General features: G+C 35.4%; 1 protein-coding gene across 1 annotated transcript in view; it reads right to left on the reverse strand.

Moving 5' to 3' along the window:
- Positions 1-15,496, reverse strand: part of farp1 (FERM, RhoGEF (ARHGEF) and pleckstrin domain protein 1 (chondrocyte-derived)) — a 106,346-nt gene that overhangs the window by 27,303 nt on the left and 63,547 nt on the right. The window contains exons 3-9 of the mRNA XM_016243740.1: positions 10,778-10,882; positions 9,247-9,289; positions 9,087-9,165; positions 5,755-5,852; positions 4,246-4,267; positions 2,256-2,331; positions 1,734-1,911 (exon numbers count right to left, since the gene is read on the reverse strand). Of these exons, the coding sequence (XP_016099226.1) occupies positions 1,734-1,911; positions 2,256-2,331; positions 4,246-4,267; positions 5,755-5,852; positions 9,087-9,165; positions 9,247-9,289; positions 10,778-10,882 (601 nt within the window). The remainder of the gene's footprint in view (positions 1-1,733; positions 1,912-2,255; positions 2,332-4,245; positions 4,268-5,754; positions 5,853-9,086; positions 9,166-9,246; positions 9,290-10,777; positions 10,883-15,496) is intronic.

Raw genomic sequence — 15,496 nt, forward strand, 5'->3', positions numbered from 1 at the left:
AAGTTGAGGTTTGCATGAAGCTGGGTGACAGCATGCCCAGGAGACTACAGGCTGTCATTAAGGCTAAGGGTTGCCCGACTAAGTATTGATAGTTGTGTAAATACTGTCATACTAACAGCTGTCTAATTTTTTGGTTGATTGTAATCCATTAGGCTACATACCTTTCTATCAAAGTTATCTAACATTATCAAGCTGAATTAGTTCTGACTCCGTTTAACTCTGAGTTCTTGTTATATTTTATTACCATTTTCTAAACTATAGCGAATAAACTCTGATAATGTGAGAAATGTTGAAGGTGTCTGAATAAATTTTGGTTTGACTAACATTATATATACACTTTTGGTTTCTGTACCCAATATTTAAAAAATTTACAAATGCAATAAAATATTGGTATCGGTACACGGTATTGGCAAGTACCAAAAATAAAAGTATTGGTATCGGGCGAGCACTGGAAAAAGTGGTATCGTGCATCCCTAGTCACGCCCCAAATTGCGATTGGTTAATGCTATGTCAGATCATGCCATGTCCATTTGGTGCCACTGATGGCACAAAAACTACTCAACACACCTTAAAGTACCTTGACTGGGCCTTCAAGTGGCAAAATGGATGTATAGTCAACCAGTAACCAGGCACACTTCATCTTATCTAGCAGTTGAAGAATTGTGCCCCATCTTCATCCCTGATGGGATAACTGTAGCCATCTTCTCCCCTTTGACCCTCATCCTCCAGTTGGAGACTGCCAAATGAGAACTTGCTTTGGGGCATAGGGGAGGAATTGGCCACCCCAGGGTTTCCAAAGACTAGGGGCTGACTGTAAGAGTTGCTGCCTGCATCTGACTCGGTATCACTAGACTCCGTTCCACTACTAGTGGAACCATCAATCATATGGACTGGGCTATTGTGGTCATTAGCGCTGAGATGGCTTCCATACAGTCTCTGGACATTACTGGATCGAGCTTGGCTAGATGTTCCAAGCCCATTAGCAGCCACACGGCTTTCAAGGGCGGCCATACGTTCAGCTCTTGAGAGCACTAATCGGGGTTCATTAGCTGGGGTTGAACCTAACTGGCTCAAAATCATGGGATCGGTGTCGGAACGGTTACGCATGCCATTATGGAGTTTCTGCAAGTGTGGGGATCGACTGACAATTGGGGAGTAGCTCCCATAATGTTGAGGCTCACTCCCAGATCGACCATTGGTAAGGTAATGGTTACCGTCATCCTGACGGCGACGACTGCTATAGCAGATCTGCTCTGGATGATTCAGGGAGTTGGTTTTGTGAAAACTGCTCATCATCGGACTACAGTTTGCACTTCGGGAACCAACTAATGGACCAGAAGGTGACACCAGACCACGTCTATCCATACCTTGAAACAATTCATCCACCAAGGTACTACTCAGGGGTAAAGCACGTGGTGATCCATTACCACAAAACGACCCATTAGACAACTGACTACTGTTAAAGGTATCTGAACACTGACCCAACCAATGGCTGGTCAAAGAAGACTCCCTAAATCTAGACTTGCTTGCCCCTTGTCCATTGTGCTGACTATTTCCATAACTATTACTCTTGCCTGCTGTATGGCTGGTTGGCTCAACCTCATCATTGTCATGTGTGTGGGAGTGAGACCTAGTGACACGGCCTTTGACCACATCATATTCGCTATCTATGTCACTGCAGTCGATGTAAGGTATCGAGGAGCTGCTACCCTTAGCAGCATGCGATGCTAGACCTGTGCTCAGATGCTCGGCCTGCTGCTTGGATGGGGATGGCTTTAATCGAGTATCCGCCTCATCGGGGGTCCCATTTCGGCATCCATTGGTCTGTGAGGTTAGACTCTCAGTGTAACGCTGGAGAGCTGGGTTTTCAACAGTCACTTGGGTGTGTCCAATAGGGGAGTCTGCATTCCTCTGCAAAATGTAGAATGCAAGAGATGGTGGAAGGTAGAGGATGAGATGCATATATTGACCACTCCTAACACAGGTAATTTAAAGTCAACAAGAAATCACATTTGCAAGCCATTTTACATTGATGTTCTGTCTCAGAACAGAAGTGGACCAAGTTACCAGAGATAAAGTTATTACATTTGTATTACATTTTTGAATCATCAGGAACACTGATGATTCATTCACAATAGGAACAGAAATGTGTATTAAGAAAGTAATTGGGGTCGATTTTGATGTTGATTTACATAATATGGGATTATTTTAATGCACTCCTACTGTGTTTGTACAATAAGATACATTACACTCACCTCTCCTTGACCCTCGGCACACAGCCTGGGTGGGGATGGAGAAAGACTGCTGTTGTACTGGATTTTACTGTGTTTTCTAAAGATGGAAGATTGGAAATTATTAGTAAGGAGTTTTTTTTCAAAGGGCATCTCCACACTAGGTTCAAAAGCGGACTTATTTCCACTCAGCTGCTTTATGGGTGTTGCCTGATTGGATTATTGTATGATAAGGAAAAGGCACTGACTACTGTTAATTGACTAGAATGATACTGCTAGAAAACAACACAAAATTTTTTACATCCAGTGCTTAAAAACCTTGATGCTATGTGATGCGATTTACAATATTTCTAGGTCAATTACAGTGTATTTTGGGTCATTTCTAGGCCATTTCTTGTTGGTTTCTAGGGTGCTTTGGGTTTTTTTTAGGGGGCATTGCTAGGTGGTTTCTAGTAGTGTTCGATCGATATATCGGCCGATATTTGGCATTTTTCAAATATCAGCATCAGCCAATAAGTTTTTCTGTTTGGCCGATGTGTTTGACTTTGACGGTGTACCAGAGTGACAGCGCTGAGAATGGCAATGCCTGAGCACACAGCTTCACATTCTCCCTCTTCATTGTTTGCTGTCATCATTTAACAGTTCTTTCTAATACAGATAGAAGTCTGTCTAATAATCAGATAGAACTGTTAAACAAAGGAATTAAAAGATTTTATTATAACGATTGCTTTTATATTAATAGTACTAGAAAGGCAAGCATTATAATACTTTCCTGTTTACTGTGAGCATTCAGCAAATACGTATTTATATCATTTAAACAAATCTTTGAATGTCTAATAAACATTTAATTTCACAAACCTTGCAGACTTAGTCTAATTCAGCTGTGAGATCTTGTGAAGTGTGCATTTGTATCCTGCATGATCACGTGTTTTCTGCGTGAAAGTTGGTCCATGCGAACTGAATCAACCGGCAACCTTTGAACGCCTTATTTCAAACTATTGTTTGATTAAACTTAAATAGGCGATGATTTCATTGAATAAATATGAGTGCTGCACATTTCAAAGTCAGGTTCGGCACTGATTTGTGTACTGCGGTTACAGGGAGATTGAGGTCTCTGCAGAGGAAAAGTGGGCGTTTCTGACGTTGTGGGTGTTTTCAAACTGATGGGCGTTTCTAAATGATGCAATGAAAATGGTCCCCCTTACCTAATCCCACCCCTAAACCAACCGTCACTATGACGTGAGCCAATAAGGTAACATGGTCGAAAATGCCCCGATCTGGTAATGCCCATTACTGTCCTGCAGAGACCTTTTATTGGTTATGGGGGAAACCGCTATATTGAGAATGTGCATTTTACCCTATTCTTTAAATTCATTTTCAAATTATTTCAAATTTCTTGAATATTAAAATAATTTCTAGGGACTTCTTGGTAGTTTCTAGGGCATTAGTGGTTTTTAGGATGTGGCATATGACATATTTCACCATACTCCACCTCCATAGTGAAAATGCTTAATGGAGAATGGAATGCACTGTGGATAAATCATATCTGGATATTATTCAGATAAAACAATCATGAAGTGGTGTGTAAATGGGGCGTGATGTTTAAGAATGTAAATGCCAACACTGATTAATTCACTGGATTATTCCAAAAGCAGTATATTTACCAGTATATATATAACACCGTTAATGTTTAAATACAGTTAAAAAGCAAAACAAAATAATGAGATTACATTAATTTAATTACTTTTAAATAATAAAATATTTTAATATGAAAGCTTTATTTAAATAACTTTGGTTTGTACCACTGGTCAGTCTCTTGATTCGATTACTGATGCTACACTAGCCCTCATCATCCTCAGCAGTGGTTTCCATAGCAACTAACCAGTCTGTGATGTAGTGATGTTGAAGCAAAGCTTGTTTGACATGATCTGAACATGGTTTTGCATGAGCGACAACATGGAGTATAATCCAATTCGTCCACTCGATGACAGCACTGTCATTCAAATAATCCTACGGGATTTCTGCTGAAGCATCAGCTTGACAATGACAAGTCTACAAGATTAATATACTTACGCATAGTGGTCGACCGATATGGGTTTTTTGACAGCCGATGCCGATATCTTGGAAAGCAGGGTGGCCGATGGCTGATATAAAGCCGATATAATTGTATTTATTTTAATTTATATTTAAGAAATTTGAAATCATTTGAAAATGGATTAAACATAATTGTGTAAAATAAACATACTTATACTTCAGAAGACAAAGCATTTTCACAAATAAATAAATATTTAATAAAAATCTAATTAAAAAGGAAGTAAACACGGTAACCAACAGGGCACTCAGTATTCTGGGAAGTTTGTGTGAATAATTTTTTTTATTTTTATTTTTTTCAAATAAAGTCAAGGTAACACTAATTTTACATACAGCACGCAATGAAAATTACATGAATATGACAGTGGGCAACTGCATAAAGCGCAGTGTAATTTGAAATCACTAGTTTAAAGTTTGTCGATCGCACGTCTCCAGTGAAGCTGAACTCTCCTCCTGTCAATTCAATTTGCACGGATTGACCGTCACGCAGAGAACACGCGATCATGCAGGATACACATGCACACTTCACAAGATCTCAACTAAGTCTGCAAGGTTTGTGAAATTAAATGTTCATTAGTCATTTAAAGATTTGTTTAAATGATATAAATGCGTATTTGCTGAATGCTGACTGCAAATGAGAAAGTATTATAACGTTTGCCTTTCTATTACTAATAATAGTGAAGCAATCGTTATAATACTTTTTTGTATACATTTTAATTAATTTGTTTAACACATCTATCTGATTATTAGATAGACTCATATCCATATTAGACAGAACTGAACGACGACAGCGAACAAGAGGGAGAATGTGAGCGGTGTGCACTCAGGCGCTGCGGCTGCAGTTCTCAGCGCCGTCAAAATAAAAGTCCTGCCTCGAACACATCGGCCAAACAGAAAAACTTATCGGCCGATACGATATTTGAAAAATATCGGCCTTGGCGATATATCGGTCGACCACTACTTACGAATACTGCTTTTGCGATGGAGACAGATCATAATTCTGTGTGTTCAACACTTTTATTGACAATTATACAATAAATACAATTATTGACCTTTTTTCAGATCCCTAATGCTTTTGATTGTGTTTGACTATGTGAATTGTGCCACAATCCTCAAACAGAATCCAATGAAAGTGCAAGACGACTATATTGAACTAACAATGACACTCCAACGCATCTATTATAGAATTTAATAATTGATTATCATCATTATAATAGTATGCAATGCATTATGCATTATTTATTATCCAAAATACAATTCCGGACCTATTTTCAGTTACATATCGGCCAAATCCAACTCTCTAATTACTTTAAAGGCAGATGCACAAATTGAACCATGCATCTTATTTCATAAAGAATCATAATCAAATCGAATCCATGTCAGAGTGAATATTTATATTCCTAGTGCTGGTAAAATATCTTGAATGTCTTACATTGCACTATATGAGAGACCAGCAAGGCGGCACTGCTTTCATTACAGGTCAAACGTCCACAGGCCAGGTCATGCTTGATCTGCAAGGCGAAAAGATACCTGTCGACAGAGAGCGGGACATAATTAGACCAATTTAGAAGAGAGACTGAATCAGAATGACAGGCAGTAAATCAATATAAAGGTTTCAGTACAGTGACAGATGCTTATTGATGGAATTACAGGCAATTTAAGGTGTGCAACAATTACACAACTGATTTCAATAGTCTGACTTTAGCATATAGAGAAGCTAAAACATTATTTTACGTATTAGGTAAGTTTATTGGGTAAGTGTCAATTTTTAATTGGATTTAACTGTTTTTAATCCATATTTTCAGGTATTTTCATGAAAAGGGCTTGTGAAGGTTATCCTGACTTCAGTCTTGCTTTAATAGCATTTCATGATGCTAAATGCAGCCGTGAACTATAAAGAGACTTTCAAATTGAGTTTGGCAGCGTTTCTCTCTCAGTATGTCCATCTGTTATTGTGATCCTGCCAAACACAATAAAATCATTATTCAGTTGATTATATGATCAAACAGGACTCACAGCTTAACAACTGGGACATCAGTTTTGCTGTTCTCTCAAGTTACATAAAGCGAGATCTTAATCTGTTTGTTTTTGTTAATCTGATCATTTGTTTTGTGTCCTTAAAGTTCTATACAAAAATAAAATCAAATGAGATGAAGCATCATCATATGTGAAATATTTAATTCACTGGATTATCAAATAACAGGCATTTCCACATGGTTATGCAAGATATTTTTAACTGAATTTCCAGCCAAAATAATTATATAATGATTTAATCCATGACTGTGATATAAAATTACTCACACCATGAATTATGATTTTGGTGAAACCGCCCACTCTTCAGCCTGGCTAAACCTCTCTTCCTTCAAAACAGTGTTTTTGTTAACTAAAACTATTTAAAAATGGTTTCTTTAATTGAAATTAAGATGGAATAAAATATAAATATTAGACTTAAAAACAAGTTTAATTTGAAGTATTCAAAATACTAACTAATATAAAAAATGAAGCTAAATAGAACTATTAAAAAAGACAAAACGCTAACAAGATTACAAAAACCGTCAAATTAAAATAAATTAAAACATGGTGAAAATATAAAAATAAGAATCCATTCAAAATTTTACTGAACACTATAATAGTATATAAATAATACCAATGTTATTTTAGTACCACCGAGATTCTATTAAAGATTTTATAATTTCCTTTTTCATTTAATTTTTAAATCTTCATTCACTTTGAATTTTGTGGTGTTTATGTGTTTAATTGTATGCGTGTTTGTGTAGTTTTTATTCTTTATTTCAGTTTTGGTTCCAGTTATTTTAGTACATCAAGTTAAGCTGAATGAAAATAAGAAATGTTAAGTTTTTTATATTTCAGTTAATGTTTGTTTTATTTTAATTAATGCTTTTTTTTAAGTTTCAGTTTTAACTTAAATTAACTACAGTAACCCTGGATAATCCTAAAATAACACTTCATAAACACTGTCAAACATTTAAAATTTAAAAACTTAAATTTTTCAACTACAAGTTCTTCGTTCTCTTCAGTTCATGCAGTGGGTTTTCTAGCCAATTTCCAAAATGTTCAAGTAAGATATCAGCTATGTTTACATAATCCATCAAAAAGATTTTTACAGCTTGAAGTGTTTTGCAAAGGCAAAATGTCCTTGGACGAACGTTTCAGGTTTGGCGTTAATATAATATGCAGCCATCACAGGAAAATCAAAAACTCTTTCTCTACTGCCAACAGCTACTGACAGTCTGGCCAGAACAGCGTGTCGCTCTGAGAAAACACAGAGACTCCAGGAAACCTGGGAGACCCAAACACAGTCTTATTCGGCATCAGATTTTCTCTAACAGAACCTCGTTCTCTTGAATGATGCCTGACATTCTAAAGCCGACAGGGAAATGTGCCACAAATCATTCTGCTGGTGAACGTGTTGTAAAATTCATTACGCTTGTCAGGCAATGGCGTGCCAACACAATCAGCCGCAGAACATTAACATGCAGTTTGCCGATAAATAAGTCATTTGTTAGGGACATTACAGCGCCTGAAAGCTGTTTCATGATTTACAGGCCACTTCATTCACTTTTCTACACAAGATGCATCATATTTATATTGAGTGATTGAGGCCACATTACAACCAAACTGAATGAATGTCTCCAACATTCATGTACTGAGCCTTTATTTATTGAAATGCAAACTGTAATATTTATTAATGACCTATAATGTGTATCTTTTTTTTATAAGAGGACATGGACAAGAACAAAATAAAATACTATGAAAATATTACAGTATATCACAGTATGAGAAATGTTATGGTAGTGGTAATTTTTTGTTCAGATATTTTTGATGGAAATTCAATGGAAAAAAGCTTTATTGACTATAAATAAAATAAAAATTATAACTCATGCATTATATCACAATGTGATTTGAATTTTATTCTTAAACGTATGTACATATACACACACATACTTCTACATGAATAAATAAATAAGTTTATTTAGAAGTACTTAAAAAATACTAATATAGAATTTAAAGAAAAAAGAATAAAATTATTAAAACTAAAACGCAAATTAAAAATACTCAAAATAAATGCTAATTCAAAATATTATTATTACAGTAGTATATAAATAATGCAAATATTACAATATAAATAATATATTACTATATAAATAATATTAAAATATAAATAATGCTAATTCAGTCAGGACTACTCTGTTGATTAAGACTATGGTTGAGGTCCTAAACATTATTATGGCGGCAGGCTTTGCTCTGAAGAGTTCAGATTCTGAGCTGTCCACAAGCAAAACTCACTGAGGTTTGCAACCCACAAAGCCTAATGCAATTACCAGAATCTTTTTTAATGTGGAACAGATATAAAATTGTATTCAGGAAAGTGATACAGGTCAGTAAATGAGACTGGACAAGATTAAGCAATGATTAGCTGATGGATGATTTCTGTGGACAAGACGCTAAGTGATCATGTGCCTGTACAAGGAGGAGTTGGGGATGGAGGAGGGTAAGTGCATGTCTGTGCAACAGACTAAGGCAACTGTGAGTACGGATGAACTTATAAATCTTATTTAATTGTAGTGGGAGGAGTTACAATCAGCTGAGCTGTCACGCCGTGGTCTGCCTGAACTACGTTTGAGCTTCATTCATAACTCAAACTAGATTATTAAAATAATTGTAATATTCTTTAATGGTATAAGCATGAGTTTGCAAGTGGTAGTTATGTAAAAGGCTTTAAATGAATAGCACAAATGGCACCTGGTCAGCTCTTCTAACAGCTGCGTGTGATCAGGAGGGAAGAACTTCACCACGAACCGCAGGATGGTGTTCTTGGGTCCTGCAGATGGAGAAACACGATGCTGTCAGATCGTCATGTTCACTAGATCGAATCAAATATCATTAACACAAGGATACGTACGTCTGATTTGTTTTAGAATCGGCTTCAGCAGATCCAACCACACCTGAGAAGAGAGTCCAACGAAACAAAACAACAGAAACACTTTAAATCATATTTCTTTAATGCAGCATATATACACAATATACAGTTTTATTAGTTACATTTACAATTGACATTTCTCTTAAAGTGTTTACTGAGCTTGTTGCGATGCATTCTGGGATGGCCTTATCCATGACACTTAGGGCCTGTTTACACCTGGTCATTTCATGTGTTTTCGCTGATCGGATATCTATCTGATTTGTTAAAACGTTTCCATTTACACTTGGCCAAATATAAATCCGATCTTCAATTCCCGTGCTATATTTAAATTTAACAGAGTTCATGTCAACGAAATCAAAAGATAAGCGCTGCATTTTATTAATTATCAGCTCATTTCAAGACCAAAGGAATAGAAGAGCGTGTGACATCAGAACTGGAAAGATAGGTTAGTCACACTACTTTTAATGAAGATGATTGTGCATTGAGCGTCTGCTTCTTACTTTCAGTTTCATTCGCGGCAGTTTGCGAGTCGGCTTGCTGAAGAGATACTCAGCTACTCGTCCGCAGCAATGCGTGTTGCATTAGCGCAGTCTGACTAATGTCATATAGCCTATAACCCGCTCTCACACGTCATCAATGATGAACTGTCTTTAACTGAAAAATGAGTGTTTACGATTGTCATTTTGCATTATTGACACACTGTTTTCCTAATTAATGCTGTTCAGTTGCTTTGACACAATCTGTATTGTTAAAAGCGCTATATAAATAAAGGTGACTTGACTTGAAAGGTGACTTCTTATTTTAACATTTTGGGAGGAGTCAAATTTGCATATGCGGTTTCAACAACCAGATGCATTTACACTGGTCCAGTTTCGTCTGGAATGCGTCCCAGACCACCTCCTGAAGTGGTTTGAGCGATCGGATTTATATCCGTCTCGAATGCGTTTCGGAGGGCATTTACACCTGGTCTTTTCACGATCGGATAGCTATACGATCAGAAAAAATGCATGAAGTGACCATGTGTAAACAGGCCCATAAATGCCTTAGATTTTGGTCGAAACGAGTAAATATTATACAACAGCATAATTTTGCTGCCAGCTGTTTGGAACATCCTACACATCTGTGTGTTTACAGGTTAATAACTTAATAATTTAATTTGTTTGCATAGATTATTTGAACCTTTACAAAACAGCCACTTATGGATTATTATTATTATTATTACTGACAACAACAACAGTAATAATAATAATAATAATAAAGCCTAAAAGACTACATTTCTGCAACACATCTCACTCAGCCATGAATGGTTATGTAAAAAGTTCAACTGCTTACACAATGTATACAATTATTATTATTAAAGTGAGCTATAGTGATCTTTTAAAGTAGGGTTTAAAACGGAGCCACAGTGTCTGTATTTCTAATGGGAACAAATAACGTTAGCACCTGAATACTGTCTCTAAAATTAGCGTATCTTCCACACTGACATCAGAATTAAAAATGAAGTGTTGCTCACGGTCATTTTACGCTGGTCCTGATACTCCAAACTGAAGTAATCACCCTCGATGAGGTTCAGGTGGGCACAAACCAGGTCAAACAGCACCTTCCCTGAAGCACGTTGCTGTAGAAACAGAAAATCACACATGAAGCTTGTTAGACATGAAACACATACAGTAACTCATCTGATGGTACAGGCACCTGCATAAACAGGCATTTATTTTAATGTTGAGGAATCATTTTTAAAGAAAGTCCCAATGAATATCACTTGTAAAACAGGTTGCAAATGTCATTTCAATCTGACTTCAACATCAAGTTTCTCAGTTTCTATGTACGCTGCAGCAGGATCAAAGACTTCAGTGAATTGTGTCGGCAAACACCAAAGACAACAGCAACCAGAGAGTTTGTCATTCAAGCAAATCCACTGGCACACAGTCTCCTAATTGGCCATCAATTTTAACAAGATGCTTGTTGCTGTGACCCATGACCTCACTGTTAAAACCAGGCCAGACAACACAAACACGTCCATGTGCAGCAAAGCTGACTTTACAGTCCTCTCAGGCATGAAAACTCATGACACACTCCACACGTCCAGTCAAAAAGAATAAAGAAATGTGCTTTTCCGCTTTGCATTTGCAAAACATTCATTTGCAAAAGGATCCTAATGGGATTTTCTTTAATACAGGATTCACAGGGGGTACACTAGGGAAGTGTTCATACTCAAAGTATTAATACAACAAAAACATCCGCATCAAAATAAATTTACAAAAGTGATTTTATGTCCATAGAAAGTACATTCAATGTAAGTAAAGGGTCTACTTTTAAGGTTTCAAATAAGTTTTTGGAGAAAAAAATGTCAAAATTTGGTTGAAATAATGTTACATTGTCATTCAGTGTAACACAATTATGTAAAAAGTCAACATGCTTATTCTGACGTGTACATATTAAAATATATAAAAGAATAAGGGAGCATATTACATTTTATTGTGTTTTAATTTAGTAAAAAAATTCTGACTGACAAATGGGCAAAACCTAGGATAGTGGCACATTTTAAAAATGTAAAATTACAACTAATTAGTATTTGGGGTGAAAGTAATTAGTCTTTTAATATGTCATAAATTGATTTTTGTTGTAAATATGCCTGACAAGATTGTTACACTGAATGACATTTTAGTGGGTCTCTTCTGTAAATCAGGGGAAAATGTATGATATAAATTTTTTTGCTCAGAAAAACAAAATTGCAATTAAATTAAACAGAAAACGTTTAAATTTTTGTATAAATATTTTTTAATATATGTATAAAATACATATACATATATATACACACACACACACACACACACACACACACACACACACAAAATAGTGATACAAAAATATTTTTTGCAGAATTGATTGCCAATATTTCAAGAATAAATAAATAAATAAAACAAAAAATAAAAATAAAAAGCCTTATGTGCAATTTAAATTAAAATAAACTATTTTTTTTTATTTGAGTGTTAATTGTTAAATAAATATTATCAATGAAGTGATTGTTAAATAACTATTTTTGGTTTCTGTTTTTTAGCAATGAAAACTGTAATTTCAGTTGCTAAGTTTCAGTAAAAATGTATTTCAGTGCATCGCAATAAAAAAATGACAAAAAAATACTTATTTTTTTTTAGAAAATAATTTTTTTTAAAAACTGCACTTTTTCATATTTGAAATCAATTGCACAGTGTAGACGTTTCCTTCACTTAGCAGAACACGTGAATAATTTCAGATCTGATTCTTCAACAACGAGCACAATGCAGGAAGCGGTAAACCACACCGAACCTGAGAAAACACACCACAGTTCTTTAATACTTATATAGATTTCATCATCTCATGCTCCTGCCAACCAAAACAGTTCGGGTCTGCCAGCTCACGTCCAGTAAAACACACTTTAAATATACATGGAGGGCGAGCCGAGGTTAATGCAAGCGGCGCTCCAGGTTTTGGGAGGCAGGCGTTCTTTTAATATATGGAGAAGTTCCATTAAGGAAGATAAATGAGCCGATATATCTGCATTCTTCAAGCCGAGCGGAGCTGTGTGCGTGTTTACAGCAACGCCAGGCTTACCACTCCCCGTGAATAACAGTCTCTCAGGACGACATGAAAGGGTGTTTAGACGTGATATTTAGTGCATGGTTATGCTGCAGGTTGCATGTGTGATAACAGATGATCACAGTGGTCAAAAACAGAACAAATCATATCAGAATGATCGTATTAGTAAGACTGGCACACATGAAAACCACTACAAATATCAATTAAAGAATCAAATGGTGGAAGCCAATTATTATTGCTCATAATCATTTAATTGTGAATATTCCGTTTTTACACATAATATGTATAATTACTTATTTAGATACATGCATTACATATTTAGATATTCTAAGCGGTCAAAACTACATTTCCGGTGGCAGCCCTTGAATTTGGATCTAATTTAATACATTTAAGTTGAGCATCTGCTATTGACCTCTGTTGCACATTCGCAAAGACCAGCAAAATTAATTTTGAATTACAGACAAAATAAAGAATCTATTGCAGACAAAGTTAAGCTAAACAACCAGTGTTGTTATTGTTAACTAAAATAAAAATTATTTTCATTAACTGAAATAAAGCTGAAGTGAAATAAAATATAAATATTTAGTTAAGAAAATGAAAATTAGAAATGTTGCCTTGGCAACTAACTGAAATAAAATAAGTTGAAGCTGAAGTTCAAAAAGTAGGGTCATGAAAAATTAAATGAAAAATGTATAATAAAAACTGAAAATATAAAAACAGAAGCAACTTCAAAATATTTATAAATATATAAATAGAAATATATAATTGTGTATACATAAAATAAGTTTAGGTTCAAAAATACTAAAACTGAAATAAAAAATAAATTCAAGCTAAATTGAGATGTTTAAAAATGAATAAAAATGACAAAAGCACAAAACAAAAAAAATCACTGAAACAAATTAACATTAAGTGATTATTAATGAAGTCAATTATGAAAGCTAAATTAAATAAAAAAATTATGAAAAAAAAGGTACTACAAAATTGTAATAAATATCTGAATATAAATATATAAAAAATATAATTGTATATAAATACTACTAAAATACCACAGTAAATGAATTGTGGTCAAGCGCTTAACTTTAATCTAAAGGAAAAAATGAGCTGCACCCGTGACCAGATAGTCAAACTGATAGTCAAAACGTTTGGTCAAGCAAGATTACACTAGTGTTAAAAAGAGAGCATGAAGTACAAAATTTCCCAACGGATCCATTTTACTTTAAGAATGTCATGCCACATATAGACATCATAATCAAACACACAAGTAACAAATTCCCAAAAGGACATGAAGGCAGCATTAAAACAAGTTGCCAGGAACGTTTGATGTCCAGGAACGTTTTGACAGCTGAACTTAATCTTTCACTTTCATGGCAATAACCCCATAAAAGGCTACACAGCAGTTTAAGTGGCACATGAAATAAAAATAGAATTCAATTAATGCAAGAGAGGTTTGCTGACGATATTTTTCCTCAGCATCTTGTTTTGCTCTTCCTGCAGCAGCTGAGATCTACAAACCCACCAGCTACCAGCTGTTTCACACGGTACAAGCAGAAGGGCCCCGGAGCCTCCGGGGGACCGGGAGAACCGCCAAATCCAACACTCTCCACCTGCTGCAAACACCGACCGCTGGCAGCGACACCAAGAGCTCACGCTCACCGCACCGCCGCAGCTGGAAACCGATGCGGGACGGGAACGGGTCACACAGCGGTCGATGGGTACCTGACCTCTAGCATAAACAGCTGATGTCACGCGAGCCAAGAGATCTCAGCTCATGATGTGTTTGCTTTGAAACACAAGCTCAGATGAGGACTGCCGCTGGGATAAAGACCAGAGCAGAAATACATCCATTTTGTGCCAAACACAGAGAGAGAATGTGAAACTAAATGACTTTCCTAAAACACGTTTCTGGTCTAATTGTGAATGATTCTAATGTTATTCTAAAGAAAAATATTCTTTCTTTCTCTAAAATGACTTTTCCATTCTAAAATATTGAATAATATTAATAAATAACTCTTTGAGCATCATTTTACAAACTCCCTTTTAGGTCTGCATTATATGGATTTATGCTGTATATGATATTATGGCTGGTAATCATTATATGTCAGATTTAAAGACTATAATTTTTTTTAATAAATGTAAAATAAAACACTAAAACAACTAAAAATATATATTTTTAATCACAACATTGATCTATTACAACATTATAGCCTAATATTTGGTATGGAAAAAAATTATATTCTTTAAGATTTATTAAAGATCATTATATCGTTCCAAAGTGTGGACGCATTAAACTGATCAAAAGTGACAGTAAAGCCATTTATAGTGTTACGAAAGTTTTCGGTTTCAAATAAATGCTGTTCTTTTTATCTTTCTATTCATCAAATAATCACACACAAAAAAGTCTCACAGTTTCAGCAAAAATATTGCGCAGCACAACTGTTTGATAATAATCAGAAATGAATGATTTCTGAAGGATCGTGTGACACTCAAGACAGGAGTAATAATGCTGGAAATTCAGCATTGCATTCCAGGAATAAATTATATGCATCCACACATTACTGGAGCAAAACAAGCTGTCAACCCAACTTCACGCAGACTTTAAACACAGTCAGTACACTTTAAAACCTTTGTGCCTAAAGCTGAAGAGTCATTCAGT

The sequence above is a fragment of the Sinocyclocheilus grahami genome, unplaced genomic scaffold (assembly GCF_001515645.1).
Source record: "Sinocyclocheilus grahami isolate Dianchi unplaced genomic scaffold, SAMN03320097.WGS_v1.1 scaffold699.1, whole genome shotgun sequence".
Classification (NCBI taxonomy): domain Eukaryota; kingdom Metazoa; phylum Chordata; class Actinopteri; order Cypriniformes; family Cyprinidae; genus Sinocyclocheilus; species Sinocyclocheilus grahami.